Source organism: Mytilus californianus, unplaced genomic scaffold (assembly GCF_021869535.1).
Source record: "Mytilus californianus isolate M0D057914Y unplaced genomic scaffold, xbMytCali1.0.p SCAF_4, whole genome shotgun sequence".
Classification (NCBI taxonomy): domain Eukaryota; kingdom Metazoa; phylum Mollusca; class Bivalvia; order Mytilida; family Mytilidae; genus Mytilus; species Mytilus californianus.
In genome coordinates, this window is record NW_026262690.1 from 57,205,700 (window position 1) to 57,231,884 (window position 26,185).

Consider the following 26,185-nt stretch of genomic DNA (forward strand, 5'->3'; position numbering starts at 1 on the left):
GACTGACAGCAATATTACTTAAACCCATCACTATAGCAACAGATTGTGACCTACCTCCCAAGTTATTGAAAGACGACTGACAGCAATATTACTTAAACCCATCACTTAAGCAACTGATTGTGACCTACCTCCCAAGTTTGTGAAAGACAACTGACAGCAATATTACTTAAACCCATCACTATAGCAACTGATTGTGACCTACCTCCCAAGTTATTGAAAGATGACTGACAGCAATATTACTTAAACCCATCACTATAGCAACTGATTGTGACCTACCTCCCAAGTTATTGAAAGATGACTGACAGCAATATTACTTAAACCCATCACTATTAGCAACAGATTGTGTCCTACCTCCCAAGTTATTGAAAGATGACTGACAGCAATATTACTTAAACCCATCACTATAGCAACTGATTGTGACCTACCTCCCAAGTTATTGAAAGATGACTGACAGCAATATTACTTAAACCCATCACTATTAGCAACAGATTGTGTCCTACCTCCCAAGTTATTGAAAGATGACTGACAGCAATATTACTTAAACCCATCACTATAGCAACTGATTGTGACCTACTTCCCAAGTTATTGAAAGATGACTGACAGCGATATTACTTAAACCCATCACTATAGCAACTGATTGTGACCTACCTCCCAAGTTATTGAAAGATGACGGACAGCAATATTACTTAAACCCATCACTATAGCAACTGATTGTGACCTACCTCCCAAGTTATTGAAAGACGACTGACAGCAATATTACTTAAACCCATCACTATAGCAACAGATTGTGACCTACCTCCCAAGTTTGTGAAAGACGACTGACAGCAATATTACTTAAACCCATCACTATAGCAACAGATTGTGACCTACCTCCCAAGTTATTGAAAGATGACGGACAGCAATATTACTTAAACCCATCACTATAGCAACTGATTGTGACCTACCTCCCAAGTTATTGAAAGACGACTGACAGCAATATTACTTAAAACCATCACTATAGCAACAGATTGTGACCTACCTCCCAAGTTTGTGAAAGACGACTGACAGCAATATTACTTAAACCCATCACTATAGCAACAGATTGTGACCTACCTCCCAAGTTTGTGAAAGACGACTGACAGCAATATTACTTAAACCCATCACTATAGCAACAGATTGTGACCTACCTCCCAAGTTTGTGAAAGACGACTGACAGCAATATTACTTAAACCCATCACTATAGCAACAGATTGTGACCTACCTCCCAAGTTTGTGAAAGACGACTGACAGCAATATTACTTAAACCCATCACTATAGCAACAGATTGTGACCTACCTCCCAAGTTTGTGAAAGACGACTGACAGCAATATTACTTAAACCCATCACTATAGCAAAGAAGGAATTCAAATTCTGATACTGCTTACAACTGAAATATAAAATAAATAGAATAAGAATATATGCACATGACTAGCACAAATGCAGTAGCTTTCAAAACATACTTAATTTGGGCAATTTCTAACATATCAGAATAAGATTCTTTTTTGTCTGTTGCATTTTCTGCCATTACATATCTGCACTACCACAAAATATATGATGAAAAAACATCAATTCAATTTTTCCTAAGAATTATGTCATTTACAGAATCAAAAATCCTTTCCAAGATCATCTTTAGTAATGAAAATAGGTTCAGAGAGATTAACTTCAAATTGATAGAATTAAAGTATTTATAAAAAAAGGGAAAAATGAACTTAAAAAAAAACCACACTCATCTTCATTTTTGTCACTAAAAGCATAGCAAATTTTTATCTTGGCCTAAGAACTTACTGAGCTGCTAATTTGATGAATTTCCTTAGAAGTTGTACTCTTTTACTGACATTCAATGTAAGTAACATTTCTGTCACTATCCAATACTGTACTTCATTGAATCTTCTTAAGAATGACTCTAAGTTTGCTGTGATCTTTTTAAACTGATGAGCTCCAAATACTTTGTAAATCAATTCATACTGAAATAAAAAATGTACATACATCTATAAATATTAATATCAGTCATGTATCAACAAAATAATGAAAAAAGATAATAATATTAATGATAAAGAAATAATTATAAACCTATATTGATTTTTTGAAGGTCCCATAATTATAAACCCATATGAAACTTTCAAATTAAGGTCCAATTAAAAAACATAGAAAAGAAAATCTTTTAAAAGCCATTATTTGTAAATTCTGTTTACATAAAAAGGCAACTTATTAAATTCAAATACATAACCAAGTCATCTAGTGCTCTCTTTTATCAGTTTAAATTGAAGTAACCAATAAATGTCAAATGAAAATAACTTTTCCCTAAAAGATATTGGAACACATCAAAGAATATTTTCTTAGAAGATTATAATATTTCAAAGCTATATCAATTCCTCATATAAGGACACTTTTAATTTTATCATTTGTAACAAAATAGTCAATTGATGAAAGCACACGATGACTTATTGTGGTTTCAACTGACTTCTTCAGCTTACAGTGAACGTAATTTGAGGCATCATTTATTGTATCCAAAATACCTTTAAAGTTACAATTTTAACACAATAAATGACATAATACTTTACACAAAGGAATTATTGGTTTCATAAAGCCATAAGGCTACAGGCTAAAGACACCTACATCAATTCTTATTCAATGCTCTGTAAAGTGATTGGTATTACTGATAACTTTTACTTATTGAAAATACATTTACAATTCATACACAATTGAAAATAAAGGACATTTACAAGACTACCATATTTGTGCCCCTTTTAAGAGGTTTAAGGATATGGTACATAAGGTCATTTTATTATTAGGATATGGGATACATGTGCTTGTTATTTTGGGCATATATGAAATACTATTAAGGATATAAATTATTTCAAATTATTTTCCAAGATATCCACAGTTGGTAATGTTTGTAAACTGGTATATGATAAAAAATATACTAAATAATGCTCATTTACAACATTCTTACAATATTTTAATTTGTTGTCTATAATTGTCTTGAAAGTCATTTTGAAAGAGACAATGCTCATTCCCATTCATATATGGTCTGAACTAACAACAATTTGTAGTTTATGCTGCTTGTTGGAGGTTGTCCATCAGTGAACTTTATTGTGACCACTATAGATGTCTATATTTAGCAAACTTGCATTGATGGGTTGCTGTTTCATTGATATTTTATCTACATTTGATATTCTAACATAACCAAGTGACTAACACAATATTACACATCCCAGCCTTATAAAGTCATGCCATATGATATCCCAGGCTCCAAGTCATGTGGCTGTATATGAAAGAACAATTCCAAATCAAGTTAATCGTGTGGTATAGGGTCATGTGACAGGTAATAAGAACACTTACCTCTTGTAGACAAGAGAACAATTCCCAGTCATATAAAGTCATGTGATATGCTATTTCTTTTGTACTCATCAGTTCTATTGTGTTTGCTGTACCATGTGTTGGTCCTTCTTGTTCTGGTAATGGGGTCTACAAAGAAAAGCAAGACATTTCAGACCTTTTATAAAGAATTTTCACAAAACTAAATGACAATTTAGAGTGTTGTGATCTCAAACACTATATATAACTTCACCATACTGTAAATTCAGAAATTATTGCATGTATTTATTTTTGCTATTTTTGAAGAATTAACAAAAATGCGAGTTTAATTATTGCAATTTTAGGAAAAGCTACATACAGATATATGTATTTGATATCAGAATGCGAGTTCTTATTATTGCGATACTCAAGTAGTCGCATTATTCGCATTAATAAAAACCTCGCGATAATTTCTGAATTTACAGTATTCTACTGTACATCAAGCCCATATGTAAATATTTAAGGAAATGGTTTTATTTTGTCATTTTATTATTAGGATAAATGTGATATACATATGATAACTATTGCTGAAATTTTTGGTTATTTTAATATATATAGTTTATTTTATTTTGTCACCATTCTATCAATTTTTCTCTTATTTTCTGTTGGAGATCTGTTCTTGAAGTGAAGACCACTTCAAATGACCTAAATGTTTAATTGTGTTTAATTGTCTTATATAAATGTTATATCCTGTGTGTTTAACCCATATCTACTCATACTTATTTTAGTAATAACATGAAGTATTCATATCACTATTCTCTATATTGTCAATTATAACCCCCCTAATAACCTGCATGCAAATATTGATGTAAAATAGTTTTCTTACAAAAATGGCAGTTTCAATACACAATATTTCAGAGCCAGCACTTGTAATATGTATATGATGTTATGGCCATTTTCTGTAATGAACATGAACACTAAATGTCAGAACTATTTAAAACAAAATGCTCTGCTGGGTGCAGCTTGATACGACCGCAGAGGTCGAACCCTGAACAGTTGGGACAAGTACGGACACAACATTCAAGCTTGATACAGCACTGAATTTGGATTGTGATTAAATATTTGACACAGCATAGGTTTCTGTCACAGAATGAATGTGGTCTAAGAACTTAAAAATTTAATTTACCTATTCAAACCATATAATTATTATTTGCTTTTATATATAAATCAGAAATAACCAATTTAAAATGGAAAATTTTAAAGAAAAAAAAAGAAAAAAAATCCCCCCCCCCGCCCCAATTTTTTGAACCCCCTTATGATTCATCACCCCAAACTCAATCCCAGCCTTCCTTTTGTGGTATGGTACCTTGCAGTACAATTTCAGAGAGGTCCATACACTTGAACACAAGTTATTGTCTGGAAACTAGAAAAATGCTTGTTTTTTGGCCCCTTTTAGGCCCCAAATTCCTAAACGTTTAGGGCAATTACCCCCAAACTCAAACCCAGCTTTCCCTTTGTGATATGGAACCTTGTAGTACATTTTCATAAAGATCCATACACTTACACACAAGTTATTGTCCTGAAACTAGAAAATGCTTGTTTTTTTGCCCCTTTTTGGCCCCTAATTCCTAAAATTTTGAGGCAATTACCCCCAAAATCAATTCCAGCCTTCCCTTTGTGGTATGGTACCTTGCAGTACAATTTCAGAGAGATCCATACACTTGAACACAAGTTATTGTCTGGAAACTAGAAAAATGCTTATTTTTTTGTCCCTTTTGGCCCCTTATTTCTAAAAGTTTTGGGCAATTACCCCCAAACTCAATTCCAGCTTTCCCTTTGTGATATGGAACCTTGTAGTAAAATTTCATAAAGATCCATACACTAACACACGTTATTGTCATGAAACTAGAAAAATGCTGGTTTTTTGCCCCTAATTCCTAAAATTTGGAGGCAATTACCCCCAAAATCAATCCCAGCATTCCCTTTGTGGTATGGAACCTTGTGGTACAATGTCAGAGAGATCCATACACTAACACACAAGTTATGTCTGGAATTTACAAAAATGCTTATTTTTGGCCCCTTTTTAGCCCCTAATTCCTTAACTGTTAGTACCATAACCCCAAAAATCAATCCCAACCTTCCTTTTGTGGTATTGAACCTTATGGTAAAATTTCATAGAGATCCATTCACTTAAACTAAAGTTAGAGTGCGAAAACCAATGTGTCTTCCAACGACGCCAACATCATACCAATATATGACCGCAAAAAATATCAGTGAATCAGTTTGATTTATTAGTTAATAGTGAATTGTGATATAACATGTATTGGGGGGTTTAAATACTCACCAAAGCATCAAGATGTTCTCTGGGTGATATAAATAAATATCCATTAATAGTGAGTCGTGTGGTCACACATATATCCTGTTTCTTAAAAACAACTCGTTCTGTAAATAAAAAGAACAATCTTATATATACATTTTTTGAGAGTCTATTATATTAGTGTTATACCCAAATTTGAAAAGGGTCAGAAATTATTCCTCCAAGCACATAAAGAGCAGAAGTAAATTTAAAAAAGGGCATAAGTATTTTGCAAATTGTGAAGATATCAAAAACAATATTCATTTGATTGTTTTGGTAAGTATTCAGAAAATTAAAATTTGTAGAAGGAACATTTCTAAACATCCCTTCATTCAATTCATTCCTTTTAAGTGTTTGGATAATTTAATTTTTACATATTACTGAAAAAAATTGAGACAAAGGGAATAATTCTATCTTAAAAATAAAGCATGCTTCTTGCTGTTTAAGTAAATATACTACAATCAATATACCTTTACACCCCAGCTGTCTAGTGTTACTACATAACTGTACAAATTAATTTACTTAACATCTTTCCCTTTACTGCCAAACCAGAAGAAAAGACCAAAAGTGGTATATTTTCTGTAAATTTTTTTTATGTATTATGACACTCAATAATCATAAATATTATTATTGAAAAAAGGTCAGCATCAAGATTAAATGGATAAAGCACATGGAGCATGAAATAAAGGATGGGTACTGCACTCTCTGAAATGACCTTGCCAGAATATGGCATAGTTCTTTTAATTCATAGAAAGAGAGGGAATGCATACTGACTCTTAAATCTGTTTCCTTGAACTAAAGTATTACAAATGTAATTGTATCTAATTACAAATCTGTGATTTGTTCATGTGATCCACATCTTATAACTTGTAAATATTGTCATCTGAAAGGCATAACTTATCTCTTAACCGATTACGTAATTCTTAGAGCGTATAAATTCTGTCACCAAATGGTTTTCTTTTGATCTGTAATGGGTAAAGTCGTCTGCTGAAAAATTTACCACCTTTCAAGATCAATAGATTGCCGAAAGCCTTCCGTAATATATCTATTAAATTATGTGTAAACTTACCACCAGATGATTTGACCTCACATAATACAAGGTCCTCACCAAGGCACAGTTTGTCTCTGGCCTGCTCAACAATCTGCTGTACAGAACAGTCCATCGTATCACGTAATGTACTGTATGTGTGGTCTGCACAATAAACTTTGAAAATATCTGAGAAAAAAAAAATGGGTTACAAAAAAAGTTGGATAAGTTGTATTTGTATTTGGGAGTGCTATAATATTTACATTTGTAACTAAGTAACATCTTCTTTGCTAGCCAAGGGTTACAATCCACTTCCCTCCTCTAACCCTTGGCAGATTGAGATAGAATTTCGGAGACACAAGGTAATGATTTTCATTGGTTGCAGTCGAAACTCGCTGCATCCAATCAAAAAGCGCCTATAACAAGATCACATGTAAATGTAGAAAGTGTATGTAAACAATTGCCATGTGCTTATTGTGCAACAAGTCTTTACATCCCTAAACATACGACTATATTTAGTGACAATTTGAATGTTTTTAATCAACTAATAGAAGTTCCTGTGTATGTTTCTTGCACAAATGCATGAATGGCAAAGTATATTTTCGTTTCCTGCTTTACCAAGTGTGTAGAATCTAGACGCTACCGTGTTTTTACCTCCAAATTGAAGAGTTCACGTGCTACCATTGGTCAAGAATAATGTATTCGGAATGGGCGTGACTTTAATCTAACGATAGATGGCGCAACATTGTTCTCACAAATGTTGGCTTAATCTGCCAAGGGTGGAGAGGAGGGAAGTGGATCGTAACCCTTGGCTAGCGAAGATGAAGTAACATAGACAAATGATTTACCAAATTAAAGGTTGTAAAAACCAGGAATATTTTTTTGCAGTGCCAAATTATTTTTGATCACATAAAACTTAAAAATATTTAAATTTCACACAGGACAATATAGAAACTTCCTACATGAGAGAATTGGTGATTTTCAATTTTCTTTATACCATTATAAATAATTGTATACACTAGAATGACTATATTTGGAACAACTTTATTGTTTTCCCATTAGGTTAAGTGTATAATATTAATGCTTTCACTATCATGCAATACCATAACTAATGAGACCACATATATAATGTATAGTAATAAGTGATGGGGTTACAGGAGCATAAACATATCAAATATTATTGATTAGACAGTAGTGTTACATAAAAGTCTTTAATTTTCAATAAAAAAAAACGCACTTTTATGTGATGTACAGACAAAAACAAAACCTTTTTTTTTTTAAATTAAAAGATTCGACAACACCATTTGGTGTATTTTTTAGCTAGTATTAAGACATGTGTAAAATGCATGAACATAGCAATTAACATTAACTCCCAACCAATAGTTTATCCATTAACATACCACTTATTAATGTAATAAAAAAGGCAAGAAACAAAAAAAAAACAACCATGTATTGAAATGTAAACTTACTTTCATCATCTGGTTTGATTGGCTGCCTCAGATTAGGTAAAGTTGATTGGTCCACTGATGAACTTTTCTTTGTTACTAAGACACTTGATGGTGAGAATTTTCTTTTTATAATAGGCCTATCTTCTATTGGAGATTTTCTAAAGAGAAAGATTAAATATCAAAAGTTTAAACAATTAACAGTGTTTCATGGTTCTTTCAAGTTTTTTTCAATAGAATATTAACAAGCACCATTTACAAAATGACACTTTTTATTTTAGGGAATGTTACACAAATTTGCCTGAAAATCAGCTAACTTCACAATTTAAATTTCAAAAAATAAAAAATTCTGTATAAGCATAATAAACAGAATTGTAACAAGCATAATGACTTAAAGTTCCAATTGATCAACTCTTTATTAGGTGGTTTAATGATGTGACTTACTTATCAGCAATATACTGTAGAATAGATTTAATGATATGTAATTCTTGTGACAGTGACTGGAGGACCAATATATCCTTTTCTACTGCACTCTGTAATTCCTGCAAAACAAGTATTTTTGTTTCATGTAAACAAATTGTTGTTAGTCATGTTTTATCATTTTACTCGGGGAAATAGTGAGTTAGTAGCCTTTTATAACTGAGCATGGAAGCAAATGAAATATATAAAGTGTTATTTCACTTTGTCCATTTCTTACAATAAAATTGTTGGTGCCTAAAATAATGCCTAGATCATGTCTTTTTGCTTAAATCTTAAAATAAAGGATTTCCATTATAATTTATATTTCCAAGGGCCATAACTCATTAAAAATTATTGATCAGCACTTATTTTCGAAATTGTCAAAGACATTGCTGCTATAAACCTATCATATAAGTTTCATAAAATTCTGGCAAGAATTGAACACATTAGAGCGATAACATTGCAATTTTCAATATAAAAAATCAATATTTTCAAGGGGCATAACTCTTTTAAAAATAATTGATCGGAACTGATTTTTGAACTCTTCAAGTACATTGATGATATAAACCTAAAATGTAAATTTCATAAAAATCTGGCAAGAATTGTATACATTAGAGCACTCATAGGGCAATTTTCAATATAATTAATATTTCCAAGGGGCATAACTCTTTTAAAAATTATTGATCGGCACTGATTTTCAAATTTGTTCAAGACATTGCTTATATAAACCTATGATTTAAGTTTCATAAAATTCTGGCAAAAATTGCAAATATGAGAGGGCTAATAATGCAATTCTCCATATAAATTATTTTTCCAAGGGGCATAACTCTTTTAAAAATAATTGATCAGCACTGATTTTGAACTCGTCCAAGACATTGCTGATATAAACCTATGATATAAGTTTCATAAAAATCTGGCAAGAATTGAACACATGAGAGCGCTAACAATGCAATTTTCCATAAAATTAATGTTACCAAGGGCATAACTCTTTTAAAAATAATTGATTGGCACTGATTTCAAACTTGTCCAAGACAATGCTAATATAATAATATAAACCTATGATATAAGTTTCATAAAAATCTGGTAAGAATTGTACAAATGTGAGCGCTAACGATGCAATTTTCAATAAAATTAATGTTTCCAAGGGGCATAACTCTTTTAAAAATAATTGATTGGCAATGATTTTCGAACTCGTCCAAGACATTGCTAATATAAACCTATGATATATGTTTCATAAATTTCTGGCAAGAATTGTACACATGAGAGCGCTTACGATGCAATTTTCCATAAAATTAATGTGTCCAAGGGCATAATTCTTTTAAAAATATTTGATCGGCACTGATTTTCAAACTCGTCCAAGATATTGCTGATATAAACCTATGATACAAGTTTTATGAGAATCTGGCAAGAATTGTACACGTGAGAGCGCTAACAAGACTGGAAGGCCAGACGCTCGGTATTTCCATGTCCCCCCGCAAGGCGTTACGCTGGGGACAAAAAAAGAACAATGTTAAAATAAATGCTGTTTTACTCTTTCATAATTATTATTTCTTGATTTTTTTTTCTCTCTTGAAAATTTTAATATTTCATTCCTAGTCATTTTTATTACATTCCAAGATAACTAAATTTAAATTATATGTACAGTTTTCCAAAAACAGAATGCTACTTGACAGTATCTACCTCTAAAAATGCTTTGATGGTCTTCTCTCCTTTGAACACAGATGGTCCTATTGAAAACCACTCATGTACAAACTGTATGACTGATCGTCTTTGTGTAAGGGCATATGAGGCACTCTCTTCATCACAATTAACATAGGATTTGGCATGGTAACTTTTACTGGTTAAGGTAATAATGTCTGGTAGAGATCTTAAAGATCTTTTACCATAGCATAACAAACATAGCTCCAACAGGGCAATGAGAGATGAAAACATCATTCTCACTACAACATTATATCATGCATAATATTTCAACCAATATCAGTTTACTAAACTAATTACTAGCTCCCTCATTTGAAAAGATGTGAAAATGCTCATGGTTGTGTAACCTAAAAAAAATTTGGATGAATAAAAACAAAAAAGAAATTGCACAGTGGCACAATGTAAGAAAGATTGTGAAGATTTCATTGAAATTAATCACAGGAGTTAAAGAATAGTTGGCATAGTCCATGTTTTCTTTTGGAAAAAAAATTTTATTTTATCATATTAAAAAACAAAAAAGTGTAACTATCTCCTGAAGCTATAGCACCAGATAAGACCTGTTTTATAACATCTTTGAATATGTAGTTTATATGGGATGCAATAATTATCCCATTACAACACTGATTAGAACTTGTTCTTTGAAAGGATACTGTGACAGCAATGCTGCACACAATTTGTTTGTCGGCATAAATATCACATGTGTCCTCAGAAAATCTTCCAGGAAAAAATCTGAAAAAAATAAATAGTTTGTGTTGTCAGAACTTGTGGTGAAAAAAAAAACAATATGTGAGCAGTTCTTAATCAATAAATATTAACTACTGGACACTGCAGCATCCAATGAAGACTAAAATGCAGTATCATTATACATCTACCATTACTGCATAACTTTTTGGTCTGTTCTTTGGAACAGAATTTCTAAGTCAAAGGTCATAAACCTGTCAAATATTAATTATGCTAAATAAAACCCAAATGTGTAAGAATTTCTTGAAAATCTCTTTGTCAAAATGGCATCATTCCATAAAACCAATAACAGCAGAATTATTTTTTCAAAAGTATCTGATCAATACTATATGTCAAAGTCTGTTACAAAAAATCTGGGTTTTAGTTCTTCCCGTTATAAATAAGCATGGAAAACTATTAAGGAAAGCTATGGTTCATCACCTTTACTTTGTCAGTAGAGATCATTATAATATAAGATTATCTTCAGCAATAACTATTACAAATATTTCATTTTACTTTTCCGAACAATCTTCCCCCTCTTGTAACACATACCTGATGGATCTTCATTTTTATTTTCTGCCAGTCTGGTCTCCAGTAAATATTCTAACATCTTCTCTGCTGTACCAGCCATGACAGAATACCTATACAACATATACATAAAAACAAATTTTAAAAGATAATCAAACAATATGCCTGTTCAGTTTATCATGACTTTTGAATTTTTCACAATTAAGGATATATTTCTTAATACAATGATGAATATATACCTAACATTTTAGATTCTACCCCTCCCATCCTTATTATTTACTTAAATAGAAAGTAACGAAATAAAAACTACTTGACTGACTTACTTGAAGTGTGACTGAATTGTTCCATCAGGATTAGGTGTGTTGGTGGGTATTTTCTTGACTGACTTACTTGAAGTGTGACTGAATTGTTCCATCAGGATTAGGTGTGTTGGTGGGTATTTTCTTGACTGACTTACTTGAAGTGTGACTGAATTGTTCCATCAGGATTAGGTGTGTTGGTGGGTATTTTCTTGACTGACTTACTTGAAGTGTGACTGAATTGTTCCATCAGGATTAGGTGTGTTGGTGGGTATTTTCTCCAGTACCAGTACATCTTGTCCATGTTCTTTTAATCTTACAGTATTGGCTTCTACATCCTAAAAATATCAATGATTAAAACTTGTATTTCTTGGAGCAGTTCTCTCCAGATTACACAATCTACTATAAACCAAACCTTTTGGATGAATGTCAACCAGATAAAATTTCAAAGCAAATAATTCAAATTGCTTTTGAAAATCAGGTAATCACATCAGATGGAACAAGAAGGCTAGCAATATATACTATCTAATATCATGGTTTTAACATTTTCAGCTTTAATATTTGACTGTGGTCCCATTTAAGATGAAAACAGCAGCATAAGTTTTGGGATATCTGCTGCTCCCTTGAAATAGATCTATAATCCCTTCATTTACTGAGCCAGTGAAGCACTGTTAGTTGGGTTTATTGGCATCATTCGTTTGTGGTATGACTTATTTCCAATGTAATTACACCTTATATAAGAATGCCGGATTTTGATTGGTTGTTAGCCAGTGTATTTTTCGCATATTCTAACATTCTTTCCTCATTTCAAACGAATTTGCCTGTTTTTCACCACTGCCGGTGAATTTGCCTCAAATTCCCCTCTCTGCCGTGGTATTTGCCATTTTGGATATTCCTTTATTACCCTCGCGAGCCAGTTCCCGCCAAAAATTTTTTGGAACCTTTCTCACTTTATCCCTACAACATGGTTAAGCACTATTGATTGAGTTAAACCGAAAATCTGTCAGAAATATACATATAAAGAGGGGAAAAAAAATGTCTATATAATGAATGATTTAACGATGGAATAACAATGACGTTTACACATATAGATACCATGACGTTACAAAAAGACCGCACAAACGCGTATTTATAAGTATATGTGTAATTCCCGCGGTACTATAGGATTTCTCTTCTGGCTTCACATGTACAGACAGTTTCAATCATAATTACACCTTATGTAAGAATCCTGGGTTTTGATTTGTTGATAGCCAGTGAATTTTTCACCAATTTACTGTTATCAAATGAATATCGATCATTTTTTTAACGCCGCCAGGGTATATGCAAAAAGGATATGCCTTTTTTACCCTCTCTGCCATGGTATTTGCCAAAAAATACTCTATCCGACTGGACGCTTGTAACGTCACAATCATCAATGTGTTTTTGAACGTTAACATTCGGTGTAATTAAACAGATATAGCATGTTCTTGAGGGGTATTTGCGAAAAATACCAGTCTTGAGAATGAATTTCCCTCGCCTTACGGCTCGCGAAATTTAACATTCTCTTGACTGGTATTTTTCGCAAATACCCCTCCTTAACATGATATATCTGTTCAAAATCTATTCGGTGTAATTAAACAGATATATCATGTTATGGAGGGGTATTTGCGAAAAATACCAGTCTTGGGACCAAATTTCCCTCGCCTAGCGGCTTGGGAAAATTTCACCGTCCCTTGACTGGTACTTTTCGCAAATACCCCTCCATAACATGATATATCTGTTCAATATACCAATTTGTTACAAGAAGAGAATGACTGATTTTGTTTTGCCCCCCTCCTCATAGTCTAGCTTATACCTAATAGTTCTTTTCATTTTATCTTTATGATATTATTACTTACCCTTAATATTCTGTTGAAGTCATCTTTATCTACACGTAAAAAATGACAGTTGTCTTCTCTCAGGACTATGGTAGCTGCTCTGTAAATAAAAAGGATAAATCAAGCAATTGTAATAACAGTAACATAATCTAGCACGTCAGTTTCAATGTCCCCTAAAATAAAACAGTATTCTGATGAAGTGGTATAGATAGATTGCTTCTAAGTTGGAGTTATTTCCCTTTGCATCTATGTTAAAGGGAAACAGGTTGATTTTATTATTTGACTTACCAATTTTCACATGTGATACCAGCCAATCTGATAAAAGATCCCTGCTAGATGGTAGTGAAGTATTAAAGTAGGCTCAAACAAATGAAAATTGTTCAGAGAACAACAATTATTTTCTAAAGTCTAGCAATCAGTATAACAAGTTGAATTTGGTAGATCTATGACGGCATTTGTGCATATTGTGCCCCTTAACATAACAGCATAAGAAATCATTTGTGCATATTGTGCCACTTAACATGACAGCATAAGAAATCATTTGTGCATATTGTGCCCCTTAACATGACAGCATAAGAAATCATTTGTGCATATTGTGCCCCTTAACATGACAGCAAAGAAATCATTTGTGCATATTGTGCTCCTTAACATGACAGCATAAGAAATCATTTGTACATAATGTGCCCCTTAACATGACAGCAAAGAAATCATTTGTGCATATTGTGCCCCTTAACATGACAGCATAAGAAATCATTTGTGCATATTGTGCCCCTTAACATGACAGCATAAGAAATCATTTGTGCATATTGTGCCCCTTAACATGACAGCAAAGAAATCATTTGTGCACATTGTGCTCCTTAACATAACAGCATAAGAAATCATTTGTGCATATTGTGCCCCTTAACATGACAGCATAAGAAATCATTTGTGCATATTGTGCCCCTTAACATGACAGCAAAGAAATCATTTGTGCATATTGTGCCCCTTAACATGACAGCATAAGAAATCATTTGTGCATATTGTGCCCCTTAACATGACAGCAAAGAAATCATTTGTGCATATTGTGCCCCTTAACATGACAGCATAAGAAATCATTTGTGCATATTGTGCCCCTTAACATGCATATGACAGCATAAGAAATCATTTGTGCATATTGTGCCCCTTAACATGACAGCAAAGAAATCATTTGTGCATATTGTGCCCCTTAACATGACAGCATAAGAAATCATTTGTGCATATTGTGCCCCTTAACATGACAGCATAAGAAATCATTTGTGCATATTGTGCCCCTTAACATGACAGCAAAGAAATCATTTGTGCATATTGTGCCCCTTAACATGACAGCATAAGAAATCATTTGTGCATATTGTGCCCCTTAACATGACAGCATAAGAAATCATTTGTGCATATTGTGCCCCTTAACATGACAGCATAAGAAATCATTTGTGCATATTGTGCCCCTTAACATGACAGCATAAGAAATGACTCAAATTAAGTCAATGGAAAACTAACTATAAAAGCAGTTTTCATGACATGAGTATTTTAAGATTTTTTAAAACTTTTATGATGATTCTTATTTCAAAATCATGAGTGATATACACAGCCTAGTAACATAAATTGGTCTGTGTAAAAATAGCATAATAAAGTGTTAATCTATTCACAAGGTTCAGCAAAGGAATGATATCATCAATGATTTGTTAACAGATTAAAAGTATTTTTACCAAAAAAAACAAATATTTCAAAAGTTTAAATCTTAAAATATTGATTGCTTTTTTTCAAAATGTCAAAATTATATGACACAACCTAGCATGTCTGAATTAATAATAGAAGTTCTTTTTAAAACATTATTAATAAATATCAATATGATTATCAAGCTTAACAAAATAATATGAAATAGAGGTTCACATATTTTTTAAACATTTTTGTTCTTTTTGAACTAAAAAATATAGTGCAACAATAAAAGCACAATTGTTTTACTTGATCTAAAATGCTTTACCTTTTTACCAGTTTGAAGAGGTGAATTCAAACTGCAGTTGTGTAAAATTTAGCAATTGGTATTGTGAAAGGACAACATCTTTTGAATAAGCAAAGTAATAATAGATGAATTTCTTTCATATTTCGAGAAGGAATTTCCTTCGTCTAGTCACTCCAGAAGCTTTAACTTCTTTAAACTTATTTTTTTATATCTCTTCACAATACATTTGGGTATATGCATAATTATATATCGCATAATTATATATCTTTATTTTTAACTTTTTTTAACTTAATTTGCCAAAAGGTTTATGCCTGTTTTACCTTTAACATAGATGCTTGATCATTTGTGTGTTTTATCAAAGGGGGCCATTTTCTGCTAATGGCTATATTGTGAAATAAATAATCAAAGTAAAATTTCAGTGTAACTAAACAGATATATCAAGTTCTGGAGGGTTATTTGCAAAAAATACTGGTCTTGAGAAGGAATTTCTTTTGTCTAGTCGCTCAGAAAATTTTATCTTCTTTCAAATTGTTTTTTTTTTTATATCTCTTCATAATACATTTGGGAATAAATATACATATACCGGTAGATATCTAATTAATTATTTACAGTTATAATATACAATCATCACTATATGTAACAATATCATTATCAATATCATTAGGAGACAAATGTCAACACAATTAGAATCAACACTTTAAAGCATTCTATTCTATCAAGTTATTATTATTGATAAACAAGAATGTCAATTTATTTTTTAGTAAATTTAATTTGCAGAGTGCTTGAAATGTATTTATAAGTATAAAAATAAGAAGATGTGGTATAATTGCTAATGAGACAACTCTCCACCAGAGACCAAATGACTTAGTAGTTAACAGCTATAAGTCACTGGACGGTCTTCAACAATGAGCAAGTTTATGCATTGTTTATGCCTTCCATGTCATTGTCAGTGCTTTTTTTGTGTATGTATATTCATTATACATATAAAAACAGTTTTCTTTCTTACTTATGCTTAAGAATGTAGCCGTGAAAAAAATGCTTAGACCACTTTTGTTAAACGTGTATTTTCATTGATTTTTTATCATCTTTATACCAAATCAGAAAACAAATACAGGAATACAAAAAAAGACTTATTTTACTTATTTCTCAGGGAGAACGTTTAAAGTTTTTTTTTAATTCTCAAAAAAGTGATATTTCAAATAGATGTATATAAACCTAGTCTATATTTAGTGCATTCGCCGTTATATCAATCAATTTAATCAAAACTAAAATATTCAAATAAAAGGTGTACTTTAAAAGACAGAAACATTAATTGTGTCCTTAGAGTGAGTCCAATTACTTAACCCATTCATCATAACAAACAGACTAATTGACCCAAATGTAGTTAAGAACTGGTTCACTTAAGTAACAATCAATGATGGAACTGATTTCAACAATGTCAAGATGCAATGCATACTGAGTACAGTAATTGTTATCCAAAGAAAGGTACATATGAAAGCCAACAATAGCAATAAAAGCTAGCAGACACAACTAAAAATTAGTCACGATAACTGATAATTGAAAAAGCCTTGATCAAAAGGTATGAAAGCACTTTCGGATTACCCTTAAAGAGAAAATTAAAAGGCATGAATAACCTGTCTTTTATCAATACAAATATAGAAATACCTTGGTGCATCATTCAGTAATGCCAATTTCCCAAAATCATCTCCTTCATGTAATGTGCATACCACACCCTGAAAATGTAAAATATACCCTTTTTTATCACAACTTAAAATGTATAAAGAAATATGACTTTTATGTGACAGGCATTTATATTCATTGTAAACCCAATCTTAACTGTCACATTTAGTCCTATTTCTCTGCTTTAAAAACTGAGTAAAATAAGCAAAAACTGTTATCTGTATGTTCTTGTTTTCATTGATTAACTAATCACACATTTATATTGTGCATCAAGGAGGCAGTAGATTTTACAATATATAAAGTTTTATTTCAAAGTTCAAAATTTCTATTTTTCAAAGTCAAAGAAGTGTAGGAAAATGTATACCTGCAATACAAGAATGGCTGTTTTAAAAAACCCAAAGTTTACTTGACCTGGTTTTTATGTTAATGACTTGTTTTGTCTGGACAATCGGTCCTCTCTGGTTGATTGTTTGGCCAGGGGCACCAGTGAAATCCTGGTTTTAATATCAATTTCTTCATTGTTTTTTTTAATGCAATCATAATAAGCTGTCAAATCTCCCTTGGTATTCAGAAATTCCAGTCATAGATTGTCTTGATCATTATCAGACATGAATAAAAGATAGCATAGCTTAGGGAAAATGTCAGTGATCAAGCATCCCATTAACTTTAATATAGTAAAACATATGTAGTTTAATCCCCCTCCCAAAAATCCCTCATAAAAAGATATTACTATACATATATCTAAATATCCTTGCTTTCATACAACTTTTATCTTAATGAGATATCAAATATTGACTTAATATGACTATATATCTATCTGAGTCTAACAGACACATTCTAAAAATTAATACAAATAAGTAAGTTTTTATGATCATGATAAAGATAAAAGTACTGAATGTCTACCAATATAACATATTTATTAAAAACAAACACATTATCAAATATAGCTAGTAAAACACATTGACTATTCTTCACATATTGCATTGACTCTTCCGACTATGTCCCATTGACTATTCCCCACATGTCACATTGACTTTCCCCAACTGTGTTGGATTGACTGTTCCTCACACATCGCATTGACTATTCCCCACATGTCCCAATGACTATTCTCCAACTGTGTTGGATTGACTGTTCCCCACAAATTGCATTGACTATTTTCCACATGTCCCTTTGACTATTCCCCATGTGTTGCATTGACTAATCCCCACATGTCACATTGACTATTCTCCATATGTTGCATTGACTATTTCCCACATGTTGCATTGACTATTCCCCACATCACATTGTCTATTCCCCACATGCTGCATGGACTATTCCCCACATGTCGCATTGACTATTCCCAACATGTTGCATTGACTATTTTCCACATGTCCCTTTGACTATTCCCCATGTGTTGCATTGACTAATCCCCACATGTCACATTGACTATTCTCCATATGTTGCATTGACTATTCCCCACATGTTGCATTGACTATTCCCCACATCACATTGTCTATTCCCCACATGCTGCATGGACTATTCCCCACATGTCGCATTGACTATTCCCAACATGTTGCATTGACTATTCCCCACATGTCACATTGGCTATACCCCATATGTTGCATGCACTATATCCCACATGTCGCATTGACTATTCCCCACATATTTGCATTGACTATTCCCCACATGTCCCATTGACTTTGACCACATGTCACATTGACTATTCCCCACATGTTACATTGACTATTTCCCACATGTCGCATTGACTATTCCCCACATGTCACATTGACTATTCCCCACATGTCACATTGACTATTCCCAACATCATAACTTGTGTATAAGTTCTTAGAGTTCTCAATATATGAGGCTATAATACAACATTCAAGGTAAAGAAAAGACTTTAATTTGATCACCATTATATATGAATAAAAGTAGATGTGGGGTAAACATCAACGATACAGCAATCCAAGGACAAAATAATCAAGTCATTTAGATGGCAGTAATGTTATGAAACCTGCACACATATCTATGGCACTTGAATTTCAATAGGACATTTATCATGAAACAAATAATTTTGGAATGTGACTAATGAACAATCTCTTAACTAGTCCTAAAATAACTAATGAACACAAAAGTTGTATACATATTTTTTGAAGTTTCTGGGCCATCCATGCCATTGACCATTGGTTAAATATTTTTAGATCATCATGTGGTCTTTACTTTTCCATATATAACATCATTTACTGATCCTTTAAGTATAATATACCATGACTTCCCCTCAACATGTGTTCCTTACTTTTCCATATATAACAACATTTACTGATCCTTTAAGTATAATAAACCATGACTTCCCCTCAACATGTGTTCCTTACCTTTCCATATATAACAACATTTACTGATCCTTTAAGTATAATATACCATGACTTTCCCTCATCTCCTTGATTAAATACTGGAAAAATAAAAATAATTTTATTTAATTTGACTGAAATTCTGAAAAAAACAAATGTTTTCAAAAATGATTAATACAGAGATATGCCCCATTCCTTGAATAGCCTGTTGTAAGAACTATCATTTTCACCATAATTGTATACCAAATATCAATAGCCTATTGTAAGAACTATCCATTTATTCATAATTGTATACCAAATACCAATAGCCTATTGTAAGAACTATCCATTTATTCATAATTGTATACCAAATATCATAATCAATAGTCTTTTGTAAGAACTATCCTTTTATCCATAATTGTATACCAAATATCAATAGCCTATTGTAAGAACTATCCATTTATTCATAATTGTATACCAAATATCATAATCAATAGTCTTTTGTAAGAACTATCCTTTTATCCATAATTGTATACCAAATACCAATAGCCTATTGTAAGAACTATCAATTTATTCATAATTGTATACCAAACATCATAATCAATAGTCTTTTGTAAGAACTATCCTTTTATCCATAATTGTATACCAAATATCAATAGCCTATTGTAAGAACTATCCATTAATTCATAAAGATCAGAAGTCTAATGTAAGAGGGGGCCTCCATGGCCTAGTGGTCTAAGTAAATCATCTACTATATCAGTAGTCATTAACAATGACGTAAGTTGGAACCCACACAGGTGTGTTCGACTCCTATCTTAATTGACTTAATTGAAAAGAAAATTTTTGAATATCATGTTGAAGACCACCACATTAATTCATTAAAAGAAACCTACATCATGCCAACCCCAAATAACCTGGACTGCATGACCTATAAGTCTATGTTATTCTTTAATCTTTCTCCATGTTAACTTCCTTCCATATTGAAAAAAACCTGAACACACATATAATCTTTTTAAAATGTTAAATAAAGAAGTTACCTACAGAGAATTTACCAATTATTTAAAATATATTTCACAGAAGCAATTTTAAATTTTGACGATAATTGTATGTATTCTGAGGTCCAATTTAATTTTGTGTCACAAAGTATACCTTACTGTATCAAAGGCAGAAAACAAATATTCATTTTCAAATATCACACTTATATTGTACAGGTTTCAATCTTCAAATTTAATTTTAAAAGCAATTCCAATAATGTATATCACACTTTCTCAATAATACCACCTTGTACAAAGAATCCTTAAATTAGCATTAAATAAACTGGTAATAAATATTCAATAAAGTAAAGTATATACAATATATACAATCTAAACTAAGACATCATATTTTGAGTTCTAGTGTGCCTATATAAATTTAATTAAAAAAAACCTTAAAAGAAGCTATCTAAGTTTTAATAACTCCAGAAAAATGAATAATAATAGTTAAATTCATTCTACTTTTAAATTATGGTATTAATAAATATTACAAAAGATTAGAATTGTATCAAATATTACTTTTATGATCATCATTGTAACATTTTAACAAAAGTTTATGGTTACTAGATTTCTATATTACTAAAACAGGTATACAAAAGAAAACCAAAACAGTAATATAAGTCATATTATAAAGTTGAGTGAGAAAACAAATAAATGAGTTTTGAATGAAAAACTTGTGGTTTACAATGTTTAGTCATGTATCTGTTCCATTATTTGAAGTTACTTTTATGATTTGATTTCAAACCTTTATTTGGGAAAAAACTTTATAGATACTTTTTTGATATACTCACCACTGTCCCTGGTTAGGGGAAGAATTGAGTACTCAAAAACATGTTTAACCCCGCAAAATTCTGTATATGCCTGTCCCAAGTCCTGAGCCTGTCATTCAGTGGTTGTTTTTGGTTGTTGTCAGCCATATTTGTTATTTTTTCATAAATAAAGCAGTTGGTTTTCCTTTTTGAATTTCTTCCCAAATTTATCATGTAGGGGCCTTTTATAGCGGACTATTCTATGGGATTTTTGCTTATTGTTGAAAGCCATACAGAGACCTAAAGTTGTTTATATGTACATCATTTGGACTCTGGTGGATGTTGTGTAAAACACCTTCTTACTATCAAACTTACACACAGTGCCAGCTTTTTCATGAGATTCAAAGATGAGAACACTGGCTAGTTCTTTCTTGACCATTGTAGATAAATGTGATAGTGCTTTGATGTGCAGTAGTTCTTCATAGATGATCTCCAAATCTTCACAGGTTCTATCATGGGGACTGAAAAAGGCAAGAATAATAATGATAGTACTGATAAATTTTAATGATAGTACTGATAAATGGATAACTAAGAAACTAACTAGGTTTCAAAGACATGCTGGAAAATCCAAATGGACCAAATTCGTGACAAAAACTAGCATTCAACTAGAAGGGGAGCAAACATGGTGAAGAAAAATGAAAGACAAAAGAGAAATGAAGATGAGATTTATGAACAGATGAAAGATAAAATAAATATAAAAATGAAACTATAGTTGAGACCTAAAAAATGATAATAATGGTGTAATTTTCAAACTGACAGTAGATTTGAAAATACATTGTACACATTTTATTTCCTATGTTTTTGCTGTTTTTCTCTCTTTAAATTCAACTTTGGTACTTATTTTCTTTAGATCTTATTTCCCTAAAACATTACTTTTGTTAAATTTTAATGACAACGATGACAGATACCAAATGCCATTTTACATTACAAGAAAAAAAGGATCTTCATTTAACTTTATCTAAGTTCATCACTACACTTTCAACCAGAATACACATAATTCTTTGATGACAAACCCTTCAGACATCCATAGTAACAGGACAGATCTTAAAGACAATTACAAAATTAATGCTGACGACAGTTTGCAGCAGACATTTTGTGATTGCTAATCTTAACTCCATCTGAAACCCACTGTTGACTATAAATAATGTACAAGAAGGAAACTCTTAGCAAGATCTATTGGAGGAATTGATCCGAAATCACACAATCCTTGACAAAACACTTAAATGCTCAAATAGGCCAATCTATGGAACACGTTTGTAATGATATTAGTTATCTGAAGTAAATAAACACCCATTACTATGTTATCTGACTGGTAATGAATGCTATATTAAAGATAAATATTTGATTGGGAGTTATTAGGTCTTATATCACTGTAGTTCTATAATCTCCTCTGTACAATCATACACTATTTATTGGTGACAATGTTTTGATGCTATACAAAACTGAAGTTCAGTCACAAAGTAAATTTCTTGATAGCTACAGTCAAACCTGAGGTCACCCTTGGGACCAGAGAAAACTGATCTTAGAGTAGTGACCTTTGAAATTTTAGTTATTACTACAGTGGGAGAAGAAGAAGGTACCTTGACTAGACAGGTTTTCGCTTACTAGAGGTGACCTTTATAGCAAGTTTTACTGTACATTATATACACATATTCCTACATAAAATTCATTTCCAGTATATATGAACATTAAAACATTGAATTAATAAAAGACTGGATTATCATTATTAAATCTTTTTTATTCTGAATAGTGCAAATAATTCACTTAGATGGTATAAATCTAAACAGAGCAAAAGAAAAACCAAATAGGTCAAGAGATCAATTACAATTAAATTCTCACAACTTGCAGAAAAAAATCGAGAGAAAATCAAATCAAGATGTCAAGTTACAAAGTAAGAAAAATTTATCAGTATGGCCTTCATTGAAATTAAAAGAAAAGAAATTACATATTCTAATAAACTTGTAGTTTGTACGATTTACTGATCATTGACTGAAATACATGATATGAAGGTTGACTGAAGATTATAAAGATCTAATATGTGTCTATCATACTCTATAATTTGTTGCTATTACCCAACATATGTGGCCTTCAATGTAATCAAAAATATGTGGCCTTCAATGTAATTAAAAATATGTTGCCTTCAACTAATTAGAGTTAAAAGAATCTACTTTATCATTTTAATAAACTTGTAGTTTGTACAATTTGCTGAACATTGACTGAAATAAGAAATTATTACATAATATGAAGGTTGGCTGAAGATTAGAAAGATCTAATATGCTTGTTATATAGTCTGTAATTTGTTGCTACAAATGTATTACCCCACATATGTGGCCTTAAATGCATATATATAGAGGGTGTTCAACATATAGGATTACATTCAAATCTTTGCTATAGGGATCAACTTTAACTTGCAGTCAGACGTTAGCTTTTGCTAAATTTGTTGAAAGCCTCACAGTAACTTTGTGTTGAAGCACAGCAATAAATAAGAGAGTATGTAACTTAAACATATACTGAATAACATGAATAAAGGATAAATCCTCTGACATAAGTCAACTAACTGTATGACACATTAAGCAAGATAAAAAGTCAATTAATGATTCTTTGAAAAATCTTGTAGAACTTCATGGTATATGTTATCATAATAAAAATCTATAACATTTTTGTTAAACAAGCCATTATACCAATTTTGAACAAACTACATCACCAGATAAAAAAGATAACACGCTATATTAGCAAAAATTAAATAAGCCATAACTCTTATAAATAATCTGATAACAAATCATGTGTAATATCATAACAAATATGAGCAAAATAAATTCAGCAACATGTATAGTTAGATTTTACCCACTTCTGGTCAATACAGATATATGTATTTGGCAAACAGGAAGTAGAAAATTAAAGACAAACTGAAAACATGTAACACTGTATGGCAAGACAAGTTGAAGCTTGATGTCAAATATCCAGAAGCTATGACTTGTAGTTTCTATATCTATAGAAATGTAGCAAACATTTCATATATGTGCATGACATTTTAAAGATATCAGAGTTCAGCAAATAGGAAGAAGAACATCAAAGGGATTGAAAACATCTCATACAGTATGGTATTACCAGATGAAACATAGTACAATGTACCATATTTCAAAAAAGCTTTCACTTGTCAGAAGTTGCTGAAAAAATGCAACAGAATGGTGTTACAGACAAATTTAACTTTGGAGATGGGTATGCTAATAGGATGGATGACTGCCATTTCAGGATGACAATATTTAAATATAGTGTAATAAATTGCTTCGCTGAGCGCAGCTGTATACGATCCCTTTGAAGTATGGAAACTTGTGGTATAATTTCAGAGAGATTCATACACTTTAACGCAAGTTATTGTCTGGAAACTACAAAATGCTTATTTGGGCCCCTTTTTTGGCCCCTAATTGAATCCCAACCTTCCTTTAGTGATTATAAACCCTGTGTTAAAATTTTATTAATTTCTATTTACTTATACTAAAGTTATTATCCAGAAACCATCTGTCTTTGGACGACGCTGACGACGACAACGTGATACCAATATACGACCAAAAAAATTTTAATTTTTGCGGTCGTATAAAAATGAACCTGGCTTTGTTCTCAACAGACAAAATCACATGGTTTTAAGGGTTATTTACAGAAGAGGGGACAAAATAACTAAAAAAATCTGGAATTCAAGCTATAATCTTTAACAAGAGTCCACATGTTAAGTCTATCATGAAGTAAGTAGTAGGTCTAAGGTTATTATGACATTCTTTGAATTATTTCTTTTAGATACTGTATAATGCAGTTATGTGATAATTTACCGGTATACCAGTTTAGGGGAAACAAAACAACTATGATATCTCCACCTTACATTCATGTTATGAGCCAATGTGTTGTTTACTTGTTAATGCTGTTTCATTTTTGTCTTAGAAAAGTTAACACAGAGATATGTCTTGCCTTTTTGTAATTTTGATAATGCAAATGTTGAAATTAAAATAGCAAGACTTTAACATGTAAGATGTTATGCAAATATTCAGAGTCAATGAACCATGACTGAAGGTACATGGCTATCTCCATGGAAACGAGATGTGCCAATGCTAATACAACTGCATACCAAATACCATTGACTTATCATAAGTCGTTCTCTTTAAACAAACCTAGACACAAACATTAACTTGTAAACTGCAAAAGTTTCAGTCAATGAACCATGATGAGGGGGTGGGGCTATATAATCTCCATGGAAACGAGACTTGCAAATGCCAATTAATTTGCATACCAAATATCATTGACTTAACATTAGTGGTTCATCTTAAACTGATCTAATCACAAACTAATACATGTAAACTAAGCAAAAAGTTCAAAGTCAATAGACCATGACTGAGGGGGCGGTGCCAAATATTCTCCATGGAAATGAGATGTGCTAATGCTTATACAACTGCATACTTATTAACATTGGCCTACCACTAATGGTTCCCCTTGAACTGACCTAATCACAAACTTATACATGTAAACTAAGCAAAAGTTTCAAAGTCAATAGACAATGACTGAGGGGCGGAGCCTAACAATCTCCATGGAAATGAGATATGCCAATGCTTATACAACTGCATACCAAATATCATTGACCTATCACTAGTGGTACACCATAAACTTGACCTAATCACACAAACTAATACATTGT

General features: G+C 31.8%; 1 protein-coding gene across 1 annotated transcript in view; it reads right to left on the minus strand.

The window, feature by feature from the left end:
• Positions 1-26,185, minus strand: part of LOC127698449 (rap guanine nucleotide exchange factor 4-like) — a 126,523-nt gene that overhangs the window by 9,521 nt on the left and 90,817 nt on the right. The window contains exons 11-25 of the mRNA XM_052201902.1: positions 21,820-21,965; positions 19,710-19,786; positions 17,344-17,411; positions 13,725-13,803; positions 12,073-12,185; positions 11,573-11,661; positions 10,951-11,029; positions 10,283-10,433; positions 8,588-8,685; positions 8,168-8,304; positions 6,741-6,887; positions 5,660-5,757; positions 3,361-3,486; positions 1,804-1,982; positions 1,315-1,405 (exon numbers count right to left, since the gene is read on the minus strand). Coding sequence (XP_052057862.1) covers positions 1,315-1,405; positions 1,804-1,982; positions 3,361-3,486; positions 5,660-5,757; positions 6,741-6,887; positions 8,168-8,304; positions 8,588-8,685; positions 10,283-10,433; positions 10,951-11,029; positions 11,573-11,661; positions 12,073-12,185; positions 13,725-13,803; positions 17,344-17,411; positions 19,710-19,786; positions 21,820-21,965 — 1,678 coding nt within the window. The remainder of the gene's footprint in view (positions 1-1,314; positions 1,406-1,803; positions 1,983-3,360; positions 3,487-5,659; positions 5,758-6,740; positions 6,888-8,167; positions 8,305-8,587; positions 8,686-10,282; positions 10,434-10,950; positions 11,030-11,572; positions 11,662-12,072; positions 12,186-13,724; positions 13,804-17,343; positions 17,412-19,709; positions 19,787-21,819; positions 21,966-26,185) is intronic.